Here is a 16,675-nt window from a genome sequence, read left to right on the forward strand (position 1 = left end):
TCTTGAACCTGGGATTTACAGCACCCTCCACGTTTATTTCACCCACCACTTTGTTATTAATAAAATGAGCTAATCCCTATAAAAAGTTTTAAATGCATGGATTAAATGACAAGTTGATTTAGATTTTAGCCATTACCATGGAGTTGGAGAGGGTAAACAATTGCTAAATCCCGTCTTAAGGATTTAAAATGGTGGAATATATTGAACCGTTCGTGTTCCAAAACAGAAAATACAACTACAATATCCTAAAAAAAAAAAAGAAAAAAAAAAGGGATTTACTAAGAGGTTTTCCACTGAGGTCTGCCTGGGTGAACTAAATTTAAAGATTGATAGTGTTGCAGTAGAAAAAGGACACTGTCATCACCATGCTCTATTTACCCAAAGAGCTTTGGACCAGACAGTGAAAAGTCGCACAATGAGAGAAAAACAGAAGGTTAATGAAAATCACGTTCGGTGGGAAAACGTGCTGGAATGCAACGTCAAAAAGCGTGTGGTTACAATGCTGAGCACAGTACCACCCTGCAGCCTGTGTATGACCCCATATTGAAGTGCTGTAGTCAGAGAATCATGACATCTTTCTGAAGATTGCAAGCATTTACTACTGAGTCAGAAAGATCACATATGGAGCTTTCAACTCATGAACATAAATTATGCGTTTTTTTTTTTTTTTATTTCAAATCAGGAATGAAAATATATCCGATAACTAGAAAGTGTTTTGTGAAAGTGCCAGAGCAAGTGCACAGACGAAGTCCACTTTTACAAATAATCCTTACATAATATCCCATTTGGCCTTTTGTTTTTCTTCAGCTCCACTCCAAAGGCATTCAGAAATGCATGGTGAAAGCAGAGTTTTTTAAAACCTTTGTTAAGATGGCGTAAGGAAGAAAAAATAAAATAAAAAATCGTAGTCCTGTCCAGCAAACAAGTTCAAATAAAGGAGACACAATCTGAGACCAGCGGCAATCGACTTCATAGACTCCCTGCAGTTCTCAGTGATGTGCAGCTAATGAGCAGAGGTCAGGTCTCAGCTGAGTACGACTGCAGAAAAATAAACAGTGGAATACTGAGTGGGAGGCTTCTGTGGCGCAGAGCTTAAATATGCAGGTTTAAGTTTCCCATCAGCTTATCTGGAGGCCTATTCTCAGCTCTCAGAGGAGAGAGTCTGCATTGGCAAAGTGCTTAAAAGACTAAAGTTTAGTGTAGACATGTAGGGAACGGCTCATTGATGACTACAGTTCCTTCATCTTCATAGCCATGCGCAGTCGTGAACCTTTAAAGTGACAACTTTTTGATGTAAACAATTTGATTAAGTTTCAGCTAAATTTTGATCTGCTATAAAAAAATAAAATGCCAACGACTGCCTTTGCCTGGAAAATAATTTCCTATTTCAGAGAAATTGATGAAAATTCCAACTCTACTTTCCCGCTATCAAAGACATCTTTGAACTCAACAGCCTGTCAGCCTTTCTTTGGGTTCGAGTCGTGATAAACCATTACAACAGAGCCGAATTCCCAGCTGGGAATCTGCTTGTATCTAAAAACACGAGTGTTTTCAGGACGCCAACAGCTCTGGAAAAGTCGAGTGTAAAACTGTTTAGCATAGACACTCTCTGCCAACGTCGTTAATAGTAGTAATTGTGATTTATCTCAAAGCTCGGTTGATGTGGGAGCAACTTCACATGCAAAACTGAGTTTGGAACGTTAAAAGGGTGAGGATGTGACGATGGGATGATTTATGGCTAGTCAGGCGCTAAATTAATAAAAAAACAACTGCATAACCTGTAAGATAATGCGACGGCTGTCACTCAGCCAGCTGCAGGACTTAAAATCAGATATTTGATCCAATTCAAGTCTTGGTATCTCAACTCTAATCTGGAGAAGATCTTTAAATGAGCCCTTAATGTACAGATTTGTTAGAAGCTAACATGTTTTGGTATTAAATTTGTTGCTCAGTCTATTAGTTTTTATGTCAATGCATTGAGTTTTGATGGAATCTTTATATCACGTTTCATTGCAGTACAATAACTTTACCTTAAACATCGGAAACAAAATTCACATTTCATGTCTCTGTTTATATAGCAGAAAAATTTCAACTTACGAAATTAGATTTATTTTTAAATTAATTTTACTATTAAGTATTATAAGATTATGGAGTTGTGGATATCAATCTTTTCCCCACTGGTAATTGTGTTAACATTTCTGTGTTACTATGGAATTTTTCCCTGGCAAAAAAAAGGTTAGATATTTCTGAAATACCCAGTCTGGGATTCTGCTGCTGCCATAAAAGATGAATTTACTTTAAGGGTTGTTTATACATCATTACCACTCGTGCCAAAAGGTGTTGGCGTTTCACCATCGCTTCTGGGTTTTCTTTTATCAAAGGATTCAGTCTCTTTATATGAAAAAATACTTTTTTTTGGGAAGGGGGAAGGGGGGGGGAGAAGGGTGTTCTCCAGCTGAGAACCGTCGCCCTCAGATGAGCAAACAAACACTGTCTTGCATGAGCGATCGTGCAGCTGTCGGTCCGTACGGCAGACCTCCGTTTTCAAATCTACAGGATGACAGCGCCACCAGCTTGAGAAACAGACAGGCCAAAGTGCAACACAAACAGGATGCTCAACGCTGTAGATCTCTGTTGGTTAGAACCGGAAAAACACTTGACTAGAAACAAACACCAAAATCTGTACACTTTTAACCACATTAATCTTCTTCTATGCTTTGTATTTTTTTTTTTTTTTGTTGAGGGCTTGGGGGGGCTGATAGAGATATTCACCTCCTATTCATTGTATGAGCAGCTAACAGAGGTGCTCAAAAGGTATCAACAATATATTTCCATCGATATATATGCTACGTGGACAGTCTGTACAGAGCTATTCTTCCAGTAAAAGAATGTTTCCACTTCATTCTCAGACATTTACCTCAGTTCAGGCTGCGTCTCTGGTGTCCTTCATTCCACATACGTCAGCCTCATCAGGCCCTTCTCACTTCTGGTATGCACAGTTTAATTTAAAACCAAAAAAAGTTTCATTTCAAAGTGTGATGGGTAGTGTTGTTCAAATTGAACTGGCAGCTCGTGCAATTCCCCCTCCTCCCCCTCTCTCAGACTATTTGAGGTCTGGGGCAGCAAAAACTACCATGCCTCCATAATCACAAACTGAATAACCACCAGAATCCTAACTCTACCTTCAACGTTAAGCTCCAGCAGACTTTAAAAAACAAAAAAAAGCAAAGAGCTCTTTCATGCCCCAAAACAATTTACTATCTGTGAAGACTGTTAGGTCATAAGCGCCCCATCAGTGTTGCAAGGATCTGGGGTTGTAATTCCTGAGAACCGACAAAATACCATGTTCTCCTTTAGATGAACATGGTATTCTGACACTTTTCACACGCTCCCTTGCATAAAACAACTCAGGCCTCATATTTCAGGCTGCTCAGAGGTCAAGGAGAACGGAAACCTTGCCAAGAGGGACACGCAAAGTTTTTTAGCAAGGGAAAACAAGTTAAACGTGGAATTTACAACTACAAGTACAGACGTATGAAAACACTGGTGATAAAAAACTTAAGTAGCAAAAATGGCATTTCTCAGTTGTTTGTTTCAGAGTGTTATTGTTACAGTAGCTTAATTAAGTTAAAAAAAAAAAACTCTGTTGGGATATTTGGTTAATTGGAGTTGGTACTAAGGAATATTTACGTTGCATTGGAAAAGCTGGATATGACCTTGTCAAACAGTTGCTGAGGTAATTTGCTGCAGGACACTTTATTTCATTCTTTGCATCGATGAAACTTTTCGCATTTGTCCAACTGCTGAAAAAAGTAGCTGGGGGAAAAAATTTATAAATACGCACTGTGCCTCGCAAAGGTTTTCATATTCCATTAAGTTTTCCATGTTACAACCACAGCATCGCCGCCATATTCTACGTACAGTGATGCTGTACTACAAAGTACTCTATAATTATGTAGTGGAAGGAAAATGAAACATAGTTCTCAAAACTTCCCACTAAAAACGACAAAAAAAAAAATCAAAGCTCACAGCATTCAATCCCTTTTATTTTAATATATTTAAATTTTTAGACCAAGGAACAAATCAGACAGATCAGCGATAAAAAGCTACAAAGTTATGAAACGTCATACGAAGCTTTGAACATCGTAGACATAGCAGACAGAGCATTTCACAGCTGGAAACCTCCACAACACCTTAAATATGCAGCCACAGACATAATGAAAGGGTTTAGATTGGAGCACCTTTACTTGTTAGAATGGCTTAGTCAAAGTCCAGATTTAAATCAATTTGAGAATCTGTGGGAAGAATTGAAAACTGAGCTACACAGACTCTCCATCCAACCTGACTGAGCTTGAGGTGCTATTTTTTTTATTTTTTGCTACACAGGAGTTGTACTAAGAGGTTGAGTTACCTTTTAGGTATTCATTTAGAATCAAGTATTAAAATATACAGAATTTAACAAGTAATTAATAATGAGGCAGTAGGGTGGAGATAAAATAAATAAAATACAATTTAAATAGTTTAAAAATGACAAAATAAAAACAAAAAAAAAAACAAGCTGTGCAGTTTCCTGTAATGTTATTGGTACAACTGTGACGTTTGACTTTCATAAAACTAGTTCCAAACTTTTCGAACACAGAAGCTTTTGAAAAGTCAAACTAAAAAAATAAATAAATAAATAAAAGACATGATGGAAGTTTAAACTTCTCAAAAAGCCAGCACAATCCTTGCCAACAGACTCTGTGGGAATGCCAGAATCTAATTTTGGCCACCACATGGAGCCAGAGGACCTAATAATAGTGTGCAACAGGAATCAGCATCGGTTATGAGGTAATATGATGGATGCAGGGAATTCAGGTCAAGGCTACAGTTTGTTTCGCAAGTTCAGGTTAACGGGAGGAAACTTTGCGCAGCCCAGGAGAGGTACAGTAGATCACCATCTTTCCAGGGAAGGAAAAGAAACGAGACATCCAGCTGTCCTGCTGCCAGGTCAGACAGTATTTCAGCACTACAGCTTGTCAGCATCTGCTTCACAGTCATAATGTACTTGATCTCTGGATCCATCAAACCCTTAATGTAAATTCTCTACGACAAAACTTAGGACATAAATCGGCACAAAAGAGTTCAAAGTTTGAATCAAGCCATCCAGGTGGATTCCTATTGCTTACCAAAGGCTAGAAAAATGCGTCCCAGCATCCAAAAAGATACTTTTTAATCACTGGAATCAGATTATTAAAATCCAGGCCTCAATAAAGTGTACATTGTGAGCAATATGAAGCTTTTTAATAAAACAAACATTTTTTGCTTATTTGTAGGAATGCTGACATGGATGTTTGATAAATAAGCAAAAAAAAAAGAAAAAAAAACTGACAATGAATCAATTTTCATGAACAAGCATTAGCAAACTCAAAGAGTTTTAAACTGAAAGGTATTAGGACACAACCGTAAGCATGCAGGAAGAAATATCTGCCTCTTGTATTTTTAGAAGCGCTGTATAAATTGCTTAAGTCCCTTACCATTTTTCTCCTCCTGCAGCAACATGTTGCTGAATAGTGTATCCAAATTGGGTTTGCTTTGGACCTTTGATGATTCTGGGCTTTTTTGTGTCAATATTGAAGCAGTCATGGAACCCTTGAAAAAGAGAGAAAATAGATTTAATGTCAATGAAGTACATCCAGTTCTTAGGACAAACTTTTGCTACATCAAGTTGACACAGACATTTTCTGCATGACTTTGTCTCTCACATCACTGTGGAGGAATTTATCCCTCCCCAATGTTCTTCCCTACATTTCTTCAGTTCAATAAGGTTGGAAGACATTATTTCTCTGCCAAAGGCTGACCGCTCTCTTTCGTCATTAAAATTGGAAGTCGTACCTTATCGTATTTTTTATATGAAGTTCATCTACCTATTCTTCTCCCGTCTCTCATTTTCCTGTCATTTTTAAAAATATGGTAGATAAGGGATTATTAAGAGGAGACCTTGAACCATTTAATTTTTTCGATCGTTTTCATTCTTTTCAATGCGCAGAAGAAGAGTACCTGCTGCCTGTTGTGCAAAGGGTACACAGCACTGCCGTCTATCGGGGAGAGACGGAACTGCATCCCCCTGCGCATTTTCACTATGAATTTATGGCCTGTTAGACTAAATATTTCACTCACATTCATTAAATGTACTTGATAGATTGTGACACTTCAGAATACATACAACATGTATATTTAAATAATTATACTGGTGATAACAAGAGAGGCAGCAATGGGCATGCGCCAACTGCCTGCTTCATAAGTATGTTAGGCACAGCGCCACCAGTGAACTGCATCATCCAGGACTTCTATGTATTTGAACAGGCAATGCGTAAACTCAGCAAATTTTTACCATAAAAACTTTGATATTACCAACAAAACCCGTCTGTTTCACTTCCCATGTAGCTATTTTACTTGTCAGGATTACAGGTGAGGGCCTCACTGCCTTCCCTGATCGCAACTGCGGACAAATAAGATACCAGAAAAAAAAAAAAGATTTTACATAAATCTTTTTCTAAATCTTTACATACTATCAATGATAATGACATAATCTGCCTTTTACATATTCAGAAATGGAGATTTTTATTTTTTTTATGATGGTACAAAACATTTTAAGCTACACTCTCCAATTTCCATTGGCCTCAAGTTGTTGGACTTTTTCAGCTGACTGTTAGTAGCATTCTACAAGATACAGCCAAAAATATTTCAAATAACATCTCAAAGCCAAAACAGACAGTCAAAGAAAACAAACTGAATAGGGATTTAATGAGGCTTATGCTTAGTGAGTCCCAGTGATCTATATTTGAGGAAATTAAGATGAGAGTTAAAGAGTTTTCTCACAGTTTGTGTTGCACAGTGAAGCTGAGAACACGGAGGCTTCTGCTTTCGGCCACCACAGACTTCCCACTGCTTTTATCTCTGTGGCTCGACTCCACACGCTGTTGGTTTATTGAATCTCCTGGCGTCACGCTAAACATCCCCACTTACATTCTCCGTCCAATCCCCCCTCTGATCATGTTAGACTTTTTCTTCCTCTTGCGAGGGGAAACTCGGCAAAAATCTAAGCCACGAGGTGAAGAAGTGCTCAGCAAAAGTTGGACACATGTCGCCAATTAATCTACAAAGAATAACAGAGCAGATCTAATAACAGACGAGAGGCTCAGCTGTGTCTCTTTTGCCAACCGTGACAGCGAATCAGGGTTTGTTTTCACCTTGCGAGTTCAACTTCCCCTCTCCGCGTATGGTCTTCCAAAATGTCCTCCTGATGTTACCAACTGAGGCAGGAAGCACCGCAAATTGTTTTAACATAGCTTACATGTAACTAAATGATATATAATATGATACATAATATGATGCTGTCACATTCATCCAAGTCTGAGTTGGGAAGAGGATGTGGTAGGGAAGGTGTAAGCATTTGGTGAAACACTTATAGTCAGTACTTTGCAGCTGAATAGGCAAAGGCAAATAAGAAAAGTGTAATTCTAATTGCACTGCATGCATTTATTTTTCGTTCTGTCACATCTGTCTTACTTTTAAGCGCATCTAATTTTTTATTTTTTTTACTTTCTGAACAAATCTATTTTTAGCATGCCATTAGAAAACTTGGTTTAGAGTCCTTCTCCATATCTTGCTGTCCTTATTCCTGTCAGTAAGACCACGGCAAATGTATTTATTAGAATCAGGAAGTCTGAAGCAACCAAATTGATGAGCGAGTATTAAAATAATTGGAAACACCTAATGGCAACATTTCTGAATCTTAATGTCATTTAAAGGTCTCATAATGCCAAAACTCTGCTTTTCTTTGTTTATCAGCAGATAAAATGTGTTTCTCTGTGCAGCTGTTGGCATTATAAATGCAGATCATGATTACAAGGCAGCTGTATTCCTTGAAGGAAAATGGCTCATGGACAGAAATGGGGAAATTGGCTGCATTCCTCACATAGTGAATGTTTAGGAGAGTAAATAAGCTGTCCAAACACACAGCCAGTTAAATATCTGCTTCTGCTGTTTCTGTCTTTGCACGCATTTGTAAATTCAAGCACAAAACTGAGAGTTTTATGATCGCAGGCATTGTCAAAAACAAGCCCAAACCACAATTTATGCGACTGCCAGTTGTTTTCCACTTTTTGTCATTTCACCACAAGCACATCACACCTTGATTGCCACGACCAGAGACCAACGGTTCTGCTTCACGAAGGCTTTCTTTGAAATAAATTTTCCAATGCAAACTTTTTATGTAAATATTGAAACAAACCCATCATTCCCCATTTCCTGTTGTGTGACGGGTCCACATGTTTCTTTGTCTTTCATCCTATCTCCAAACATCTCTCTGGAGTCTGCGCTTGCCCAGAAAGATATAAAGGCTGACTGAAAATAGTTGCTGGGGTACTAACAGGTGTGTGCGAGAAATAAATAAAAATCAGCAGGACCCTTCTTCAGACCGTGCATCAGAGGAAATGGAGGGCAGAGATCTGCATCACTTTTAAGTGCAGCCATTCTTAAAGAGCAGAAAGTTAAAGTGTCCCAGTATACCAGCTCTGCAGCTGAAGGTTTCTCCAGCTCCAATTTAAAGCTCCTAACGTCCCAGAGAAGTGTAATATTCTCGGTAATATCAGCAGTTTTGAATGCTGGATCGGAATCTTGCCGAGTTTCCTGTGTACCGGCTTCAATGCCTAGATAAATAAACCTCAGGCGGGGGCCGCCGGTGTGAACCACACAGTCCGCTGCTGCCTTTGGCCCGACACCAAGCTGCTGGAGTCACACCACAAACCCACTGACACAGAGCAGCCGAGTGGACGCCTTACGCAAACAGCTGGCTCGGAGGTCTCCTCAGATCGTCCACGCTGGATGACGTTTTTTTTTTTTTTTTTTTTTAATCACATTTTATTATTATTATTAATTATTATTATTATTATTATTATTATTATTTTGTGGCAACAAAACGCCCCCCTCCCCAGTGTTCAAAGTGAGGTTCTTATTGTAGGCGTTGCAGACTTGGTTTCATGTAGCTCGTACCAACACGTTTTTGACGCAGGAAAGAAATTTCGCAAGTAGCTATAGCGTATGGTGATTTTCCATCGATTCCCGCTTGTGTTTCTTTCCAATATTTTTCCTCTGGAAAGATACTCTACTTCACAGTGGACAATATACTTTGAAACATTTTGGCACCCTTCCTCACGCCAAAGTAAATACTTTGAGAGGCATGGGGTATCGAAAACCAGATGTTCTCATCGTGCGACAGCCAACTGGGCACTGCTTAACAAGCTGTTAACCCTCAGAGCCAACACAAAGCCGGAGGGGATTTAAGGTCTCCGCGGCTGGAGAACATAGGATACACCAGCAGCTGTAGCACACATGCGTGGGGCCGAGTCGGAGACCAAAAGCTTGAAATTTGGAACGGCAGATTCTGCTTATCAGTGATTTATTTCCGAGTGGCACGTTAATGACATTGCCGTAATTTAGCACTTCAAATTCAATAGCCCCGTGAATTATTGACAGGGATTCAAACGTTCGGCTTGTCTTTCATCCCGCCTCCGGATGTCTTTTTGAAGTTTCCATTGCGCCAGAAGGGTATAAATTGTGACTGAAAAATTGATGATAGGGAGCAAATATGCATAAGAACATAAATTCATTTGGAAAGTGAGGCATACATTTTAAAATACAGCCATTTTTAGTTTAGACAACCTAAATAGCTATGATCTGATGGTATATTACAGAAACATACACACCTCTTGAAGTCAAAGCCAGTCCTCTAGCGCTAATATGATGCTATCAAATGCTTGAACAGTCGCTCAGCACTGCGGAGGCCTGGCAGCAAACTGTTTATTTGATTCAGGTGTGTTGGAGAAGGGACATTACCAATCATATTAGGCATTTCTTTCAGTTTCTTATAGTTCCTAGAAATCATTTTATTCAACAAATACATATTTTTTATTCTTACCAAAAAAAAAAAAAAAAATAAATAAAAAATAGGGTATAGATGTACATGCCAGTTGACAGCCTTGCTGGGCAAAGGTTTTTGTTTTCCACCTTAGAAAAGGTCCGAGATGACATTTTAACCACAGAAATCAAACAATAATGCGGAAGTTGTTCAATAATTTGCTATATGTTGAATAAAATTGGAATTATACATATATATGTGTAAATAAATAGTATATAATTACTTTATTTAAAGAGTCATTTCTATGGTCATTTGTCCAAGTTAAAGATTGAATTATTTGATGCACACAACCGCTCACCATCAGCTACTAATCCTGCAGGTGCAGCGACAATTTAAGCTATTAACTCTTTCATAAATATATATACCTTCAACTAGCAGACATGTCAAATCTCTGACAGAATCTGCTAAATTTGTTTAAGGCTCTAGAGCAGAAGACACTGAGATGAAGGTGAGCAACGCCTGCAGTTCTAGGCATGTTCCTAAGGTGAAAGAGCTCAGTAAATCAGTTACCATATATTAAATTAATGGAGCTGCAGAGTGGGAGGGTGGGTTTTCTGAGAGGAACCTTAGACGGGACCACCACCCGTCTTCCCCTTCTGTCAGCAGCCATGTGGAAATTACAGTCACTGAAATGCTTCAAAGACAAAAGTGAATTGGGAGCATTTTCTTGGCTACTGCACTTACTGTGTAAGATGTGATTAGGGCTTAGGTTAGAGGTGGCAATTATGACGTCATGGTTTTCAGACAGCTGCATACAAATCTTCATTCTAAAATCCAACAAATTTAGAAAGTCAGGGCTTAGGTTGCTGTTGAAATTTAAGAAAAGTTCTAATTGTAATAGCAACTCTTTAAAAAAATGAGGCGTTGGGTTTGAAATAGTTGCTGCCCTAGGCAACCGGCATGGCACATCCCAGCATACATCGCTATATGGTACAAAAACAAACAACAAAAAAACACTAGCATTGAAGAAAGGTGTATTTTAAAGTTCTAATATATGTGAGAGCGTGAAACAGTAATGAACTATGTGATGATTTACTGATGTTCTAATGTTTTTACCAGAGCATGTAGCCTCACTGCCTCGTGTGTCTCACGTTTCCTGCTTTAAAGTCTTTGCTTTCAGCAGATTGTGGATGTCTGTGCTAATGAGTCTCTTTTGGAAGAAGGCAATTTCTAAGCTTTTCCCCAGAAATAAAGGGAAATGCGTGAATAAATAAGTTGACTTCACTACTGTAGACATATGAATACATGCCTTCTTGCTGTCATTAAGTTAACTTCACTTTTGTTTTGATCTTTTTAGGTCGGATCCATTTTAAGGGAATACAAATGATCTGATTGCTCAGAGCAAAACTATTTGGGGAATTAAGGACGCCTCAACAGTTTTCCACTGTATATAGTCAATCCTAATCAAAATCTGACTAATAATAACACAATATATATCTAAGTGCTTGATTTAAAAACATATATAAACATATACAGAAACCTTATCAGCCTTCAGCATTTCTTGCTGTTGCCATGACAAAAAAGTTACAAGCACATCTCTTCTCACTCAGAGTCTCCTCCGTGGGTTTATTTGATCACTTCAAAATCTTAAAGTCCAACTTAAAAGCTTTAAATGGCCTAATCCTCATATATACACATGGCTACATGACCTGGCATGTAACCTTCCAATAATGAGGTCTTGTACTCAATGTACAGATCTTACACAACAGATAGCGTGTCCTGTTAACAAACAAATGGAGATCCCTGTTTTATGGCATTCTAAGTTCTCTAACTTTAAACATGTAATGCACATCTCTCTTTAAAAACCCACCTTATTAGAAACATTAGTAATGGCTAATGTTTCTATTTGTCTCCTTTCTGTACCACTCGTACATCAAAACCCACCACTCAGGGATAAGACAGACTGATACTCATCTCCAGTTACCATTGGAAAAGTGGGCCCTGGACAGGTGACCAGACCAACAGGATATCAGGGATATCGTTCTTTTGGTGATGATCTCTCTCTCTGAGCTGAATAAAGTCAATTTTTCTCTTCATAAAAAAGAAATCCAATAATCTGAAGTTGTGTGAATGAAAAAAGCTTCTTGATGTCAGGGACCAGAGTAGAATAGGCAGACAGGTCAGAAATGATAGAAGAGCAACACTTGCTCAACTAAGCGTAAATTACAATTAAGGAATGTACAATACTATCTGTGAACATATAACAAAGAGAACCTTAAAGAGGGGGCATTATGTATTTTCCAAGCACATAATGGCATTTTATAGCTCAGTCAAGTAACTATGTTACCTTCTGTTGTTATGAACATGTAGTATGTATCAAAAATAACTAGAAATTTGAGTTTGCATCTGATACCTTGAAATTGGCCTCTGTCTCTTTAAGAACCTTATACCCTCTCCAGCATCACAACAATAGTACAATAGTACTCTGTGATATTCCCTGATGTTGCTTACAGCTATTATTAGGAGCATTGCAGTTTGTATTATGAGCTCAGCAGATGTTTGCTAATGGCTGCTGCTGCTAGTCTGGAGGAGCTGAGTGGGGGAGGCGCAGGTGAGTGGTGCTCCATGGGGCTGAAGCTCCAAGTCAAAGTCTTTGGTAAATAGGTGACACAAGCTTTAAGGCACTCCCGAATGGTTGCCAGGGGAAATTCAAGGATTTTTCAAACATGGTGAATCAGTCAAAGCAACACTTTGTATATTTCTGATGAGGCAGTAACGTTATGACTTTGTCTAAAGCTAAAAAAAATATTTTAGCATAACCCCACTTTAAAGCAGATAACCTACAGACCTATCAGTCATCTCCGATTGATGACAATGAGTTCACTGTACCATAATGCCTTCCATAGTCACCAGATCTCAATCAAGGCAGCAAGGGTCCAACACAGTGTAAGCAAGGTGTACCTTATAAAGTGGCCAATGATTCAACATAGCTTTGTGGAATGCTATGTTGAATCATATGTTATAACAAGAAATATAATATTAAAAGTAAGACTAAAAGGACATGTGTCTGAAATTCATTTGAAAATAAATCATAATTAACATTGACTTATTAATTATTCTAAGTGGATTTGGACACATTTCGTGCAATGATTCCACATTTTCATGGACAAAAGTTCAAGTTAATTTCCCACATGTCAGCTGCATTATTTCTGACGTGCACTTTTTACCCTTTTCAAAGACATACAATTTATACTGGAGCCAGGTCTTCTTCGTGAAGAGCTCAAAGTGAATGTCCATCAAGAGAAAGACGTTCTAAATTCACATAGGAAAACAAAACCTTTTGAGTTGACATATCCTACTGGGACAGTGATTATGAGAGCGAGTGCTTCAGGTGGGATCTGACCCTGCTGTTTCCTCGTAATATACAGCACATGTCCTCTTCTTTCTCATCAGATTTCCACTCTCAGTGCTATCTGGACAGGATCTTTGCCCCTACAGTCACAGGAATCCAAGAGCGGTAGAATAAAATAGAGCCTGCCTTTTCGCACTCTTGCCAAAACATCCTTCACCACAGTCAGCGTGAAATCATACTCCACAAACTCCGGCTTACAAGGTCACGGTCTCCCCTAATGTGGAGCTGCTTCAAGAACTTCCAAAATCAAACCAAATATTTATAACAGACTTCCTCCCATCGACTTCACAGCCTCGTACCACTTACACATCGTCTGAGCTGAAGATGCACCGAAATGTTTCTTTCTGGATCAGTTCCAGCTTTCCAGACTTCAAATAGCTTAATAACACGTGTCTTTCTGCAAATAGCAGAATTAAGTGAAAAACGTCTGCGATGGAAAAGTAAGCAGCCCATTATATTTTATGGAAAACACGCAGATATTTTAAACCAATGCAATTACAGTGCAGAGTGCAGCGAATTCAAAACCTGCGTGTTGTGCACTACTCTAAAACTAATTGTGATACATGTGAAGCGGTGTTGGATTTAATTATCTTTGCTGCATGTGGCATCTCTAAATTTCTTTATGGGACTTCTTTAATGCTTTGTCTTTGAAATAATCTGTGAAAGTTCTTCTCAGTTCTTCCTATTAAGTGCTTGTGGCTTTCTTCTTCTAGCTCTATCTAGATGAGGCACCAGTGATGGAGCTCTTAAATGACCACGAATCTGGCTGTGCACCAAGCGTTTCAAAGCTTCTCGACAGACACATCAACTTACACTTGGCAGAATTTGTATGTTTGCAGTGTGCTATAATGCACCTCTATTTCTTACTAGCGAATAATTATTCCCCAATCTGGTAAGCTTATGCTATGCTGTGACTCATACAAACATTCCTGCATTTTTGTAATTGATATATAAATATTGTGATCTTCATAATATAATGACCCAAGTCATGTTTTGCTGAAAGTGATTTTTTGTTTTGCCTAAATCATAATTTTTTTTGTGGGGGGGGGAAATAGAGGTGGTGATTCTTTTATTTTTGCTGAAATCACTTTTGGCAAAAAAAAAAAAAAAAAAAAAAGAAAAGATAAAAAAATGTTTGTCATTATTTTATGAAGATGGCAATATTCTCACCTTCCTAAAGATCTAAACTAAACTGAATATTAACAACATCAACTAAAAAGTTATACAGAATAACCTTTGAAAAGTTCAAATATTCAAAAGTGCATTTCTGAAGATGCATAAAGTGCAAACAAACACACAGTATAAGACACACAACTTTTGCTCACCTAAATGTTGGCTGCAGATCCAGAGCAAGAGGAAGCAGTAGTACTCCATATGTTTACTGCTGCAGGCGTGGAGGTGATGGCGTGTTTGAGTAATGACTGCTGTGAGGGTGTGCAGAAACCCAGCGGCAGGCACAGTTAAGGTCCGTTTCTGATTGACTCGAGTCAAAGCCCAGCCTATATGAGGAGAAGTAGGAGGGGATTGTGGGAAGAGGAGGAGGATGAAGAGGAGGTCCACTCCTCAACAGCAGGAGGAATACTGTCTTTTAAAAATGTGTTCAGCTCAGTTTAACTTGGCGAACAGAGGAAAATGACTTACTTTTAAGAAACTTTTTTTTATTTTTTTGTGTGTGTGGGAGACTTTTTAGGAAAAGAAAATCAGCATTTGCATAAAGCAAACGCAGTCTAGGAAACAATCAAAACAACACCAGAGCAATACAACAGAAGGGCGTTGAGGGTTCATTAAAGAGACAAGCATGTGTAAGACATTAGACACTGCCGGGGTCACCGGAGTGGTAAGTCTAAAGGGAACACAATGGATCAGTAGCGCCGCAGTTCTTTTCCTCATTACAAACCAGTCTGACTTCAGCCTGAAACTAAATGCCAACATACAATCATCATGGCTCCTAACCACAAACTCGTCGGTGTGTTAACAGCAGAACATAAATGTAGGATTTGTACGTTACCTCACATTCCTGCTGCTGAGCCATCCGCTCCTGGGCACAAAATTTATAATGATCCCATTTATGCATTAAGACGTAGTTTGTATGTAGCAACAAACTTTAAATTTGGTCAAATCCCATCAGTAAAATCATCAAGAATAATTGTCATCAAACGTATGTCAAATAGGTTAATCGATGTTCCAGATATTAATTAATGGGACTAAGACTTAACAGGCGGGTTTTCAGTCTTGATTTAAAGGAACTCAGTGTTTTGGTTGTTTTGCAGTTTTCTGGGAGTTTGTTAGATTAGTGGAGAATTAGAACTGAATACTGCTTCTCCATATTTGGTTCTGGTTCTGGGAACACAGAACAGACTAGAACCTAAGTGGTCTGAACAGTTGATACAGCAACAGATCTTTAAATCATTTTGGTGCAGAGTCACTCAGTGATTTACAAACTAACAAAAGTATTTTAAAGTCTATTCTCTGAGCTACAAGGAGCCAGTGGAAGGACTTCAGAACTGGGTTTAGTGAGAACCAGAGCAGCAGTGTTCTGTATTTGTCTATTTCAGACCCACCTGTGAGGATACTGTTGCAGTAAGCAATGCTACTAAAAATAAATGCATGGATGAGTTTCTCTAGATTTTACGAGCACAATATGTCATGAGGTGAGGGTGTTGTTGGTGAGGAAGATGCAGGTAGGCCCAGGTTGACATAATAAAAAGATTATTTAATGATGAAAGCCAGGGTACAAACTCCAAAAACTCAGGCAGCACAGGGAAAACTGACAGCTGACAGTAACTGAGAAGCTTGGCATGAACTATAGACAAGGACCCGACAAAGGGAACTGGTGGAGTTAAATACACAGGGTAATCACAGGGAATGACACACACCTGGAAAGCAATCAAGGGGAAGGAGACAGGACACCACAAGGACTCACAGGAGAACACTAATAAACACAGAAAAACCAAAATCCTTACACAATAGTCCTTTATTCCTGGAAATGTTCTTCAGGTGATAGAAGGCTGACTTTGTAACTGTCTCTGTATGGCTCTGAAGGTTCATATCTGAATCCATCCCTACACCCAAACTTGGGCTTGATCACTAGTTTCTAAGTGAAGCTCCGTGATGACTCTAGATCATTCCTCTTTAGTGGCAAAGAAGCAAACTTTTGTCTCTGTTCAGCTGAAGAAAGCTATCACACATCCACACATTGATTTATTCTAAGCATCTGTTCAGTACTTGCAGCTATATATCTTGTCCTACGCTGGCAGCTTTAAGGCCTACTTCATGTTCGACAAAACAAAGAATTTTTGTCAAACACGAAAATTTGAGATCTGTCGTGATCAACGGAAATTGTCTTGATGCAAGAGCATCAA

The 16,675-nt window shown here is 38.7% G+C and overlaps 1 protein-coding gene across 3 annotated transcripts in view; it reads right to left on the reverse strand.

Moving 5' to 3' along the window:
• itga11a (integrin, alpha 11a) overlaps positions 1–15,309 on the reverse strand; it is a 54,364-nt gene extending 39,055 nt beyond the window's left edge. Inside the window, exons 1-2 of one of the 3 annotated variants that reach the window (XM_088004167.1) lie at positions 14,639–15,309; positions 5,517–5,631 (exon numbers count right to left, since the gene is read on the reverse strand). In XM_088004167.1, coding sequence (XP_087860293.1) covers positions 5,517–5,631; positions 14,639–14,687 — 164 coding nt within the window. In that variant the 5' untranslated portion in view covers positions 14,688–15,309. Of the gene's footprint in view, positions 1–5,516; positions 5,632–9,749; positions 10,313–14,638 lie in introns of those variants that run through there. The other 2 variants (XM_015007848.2, XM_015007849.2) reach the window with 2 other exon arrangements.
• Positions 15,310–16,675: the final 1,366 nt, after the last annotated feature.

Source organism: Poecilia mexicana, unplaced genomic scaffold (assembly GCF_051168715.1).
Source record: "Poecilia mexicana isolate PSO_F unplaced genomic scaffold, ASM5116871v1 scaffold_3, whole genome shotgun sequence".
NCBI classification, from domain to species: domain Eukaryota; kingdom Metazoa; phylum Chordata; class Actinopteri; order Cyprinodontiformes; family Poeciliidae; genus Poecilia; species Poecilia mexicana.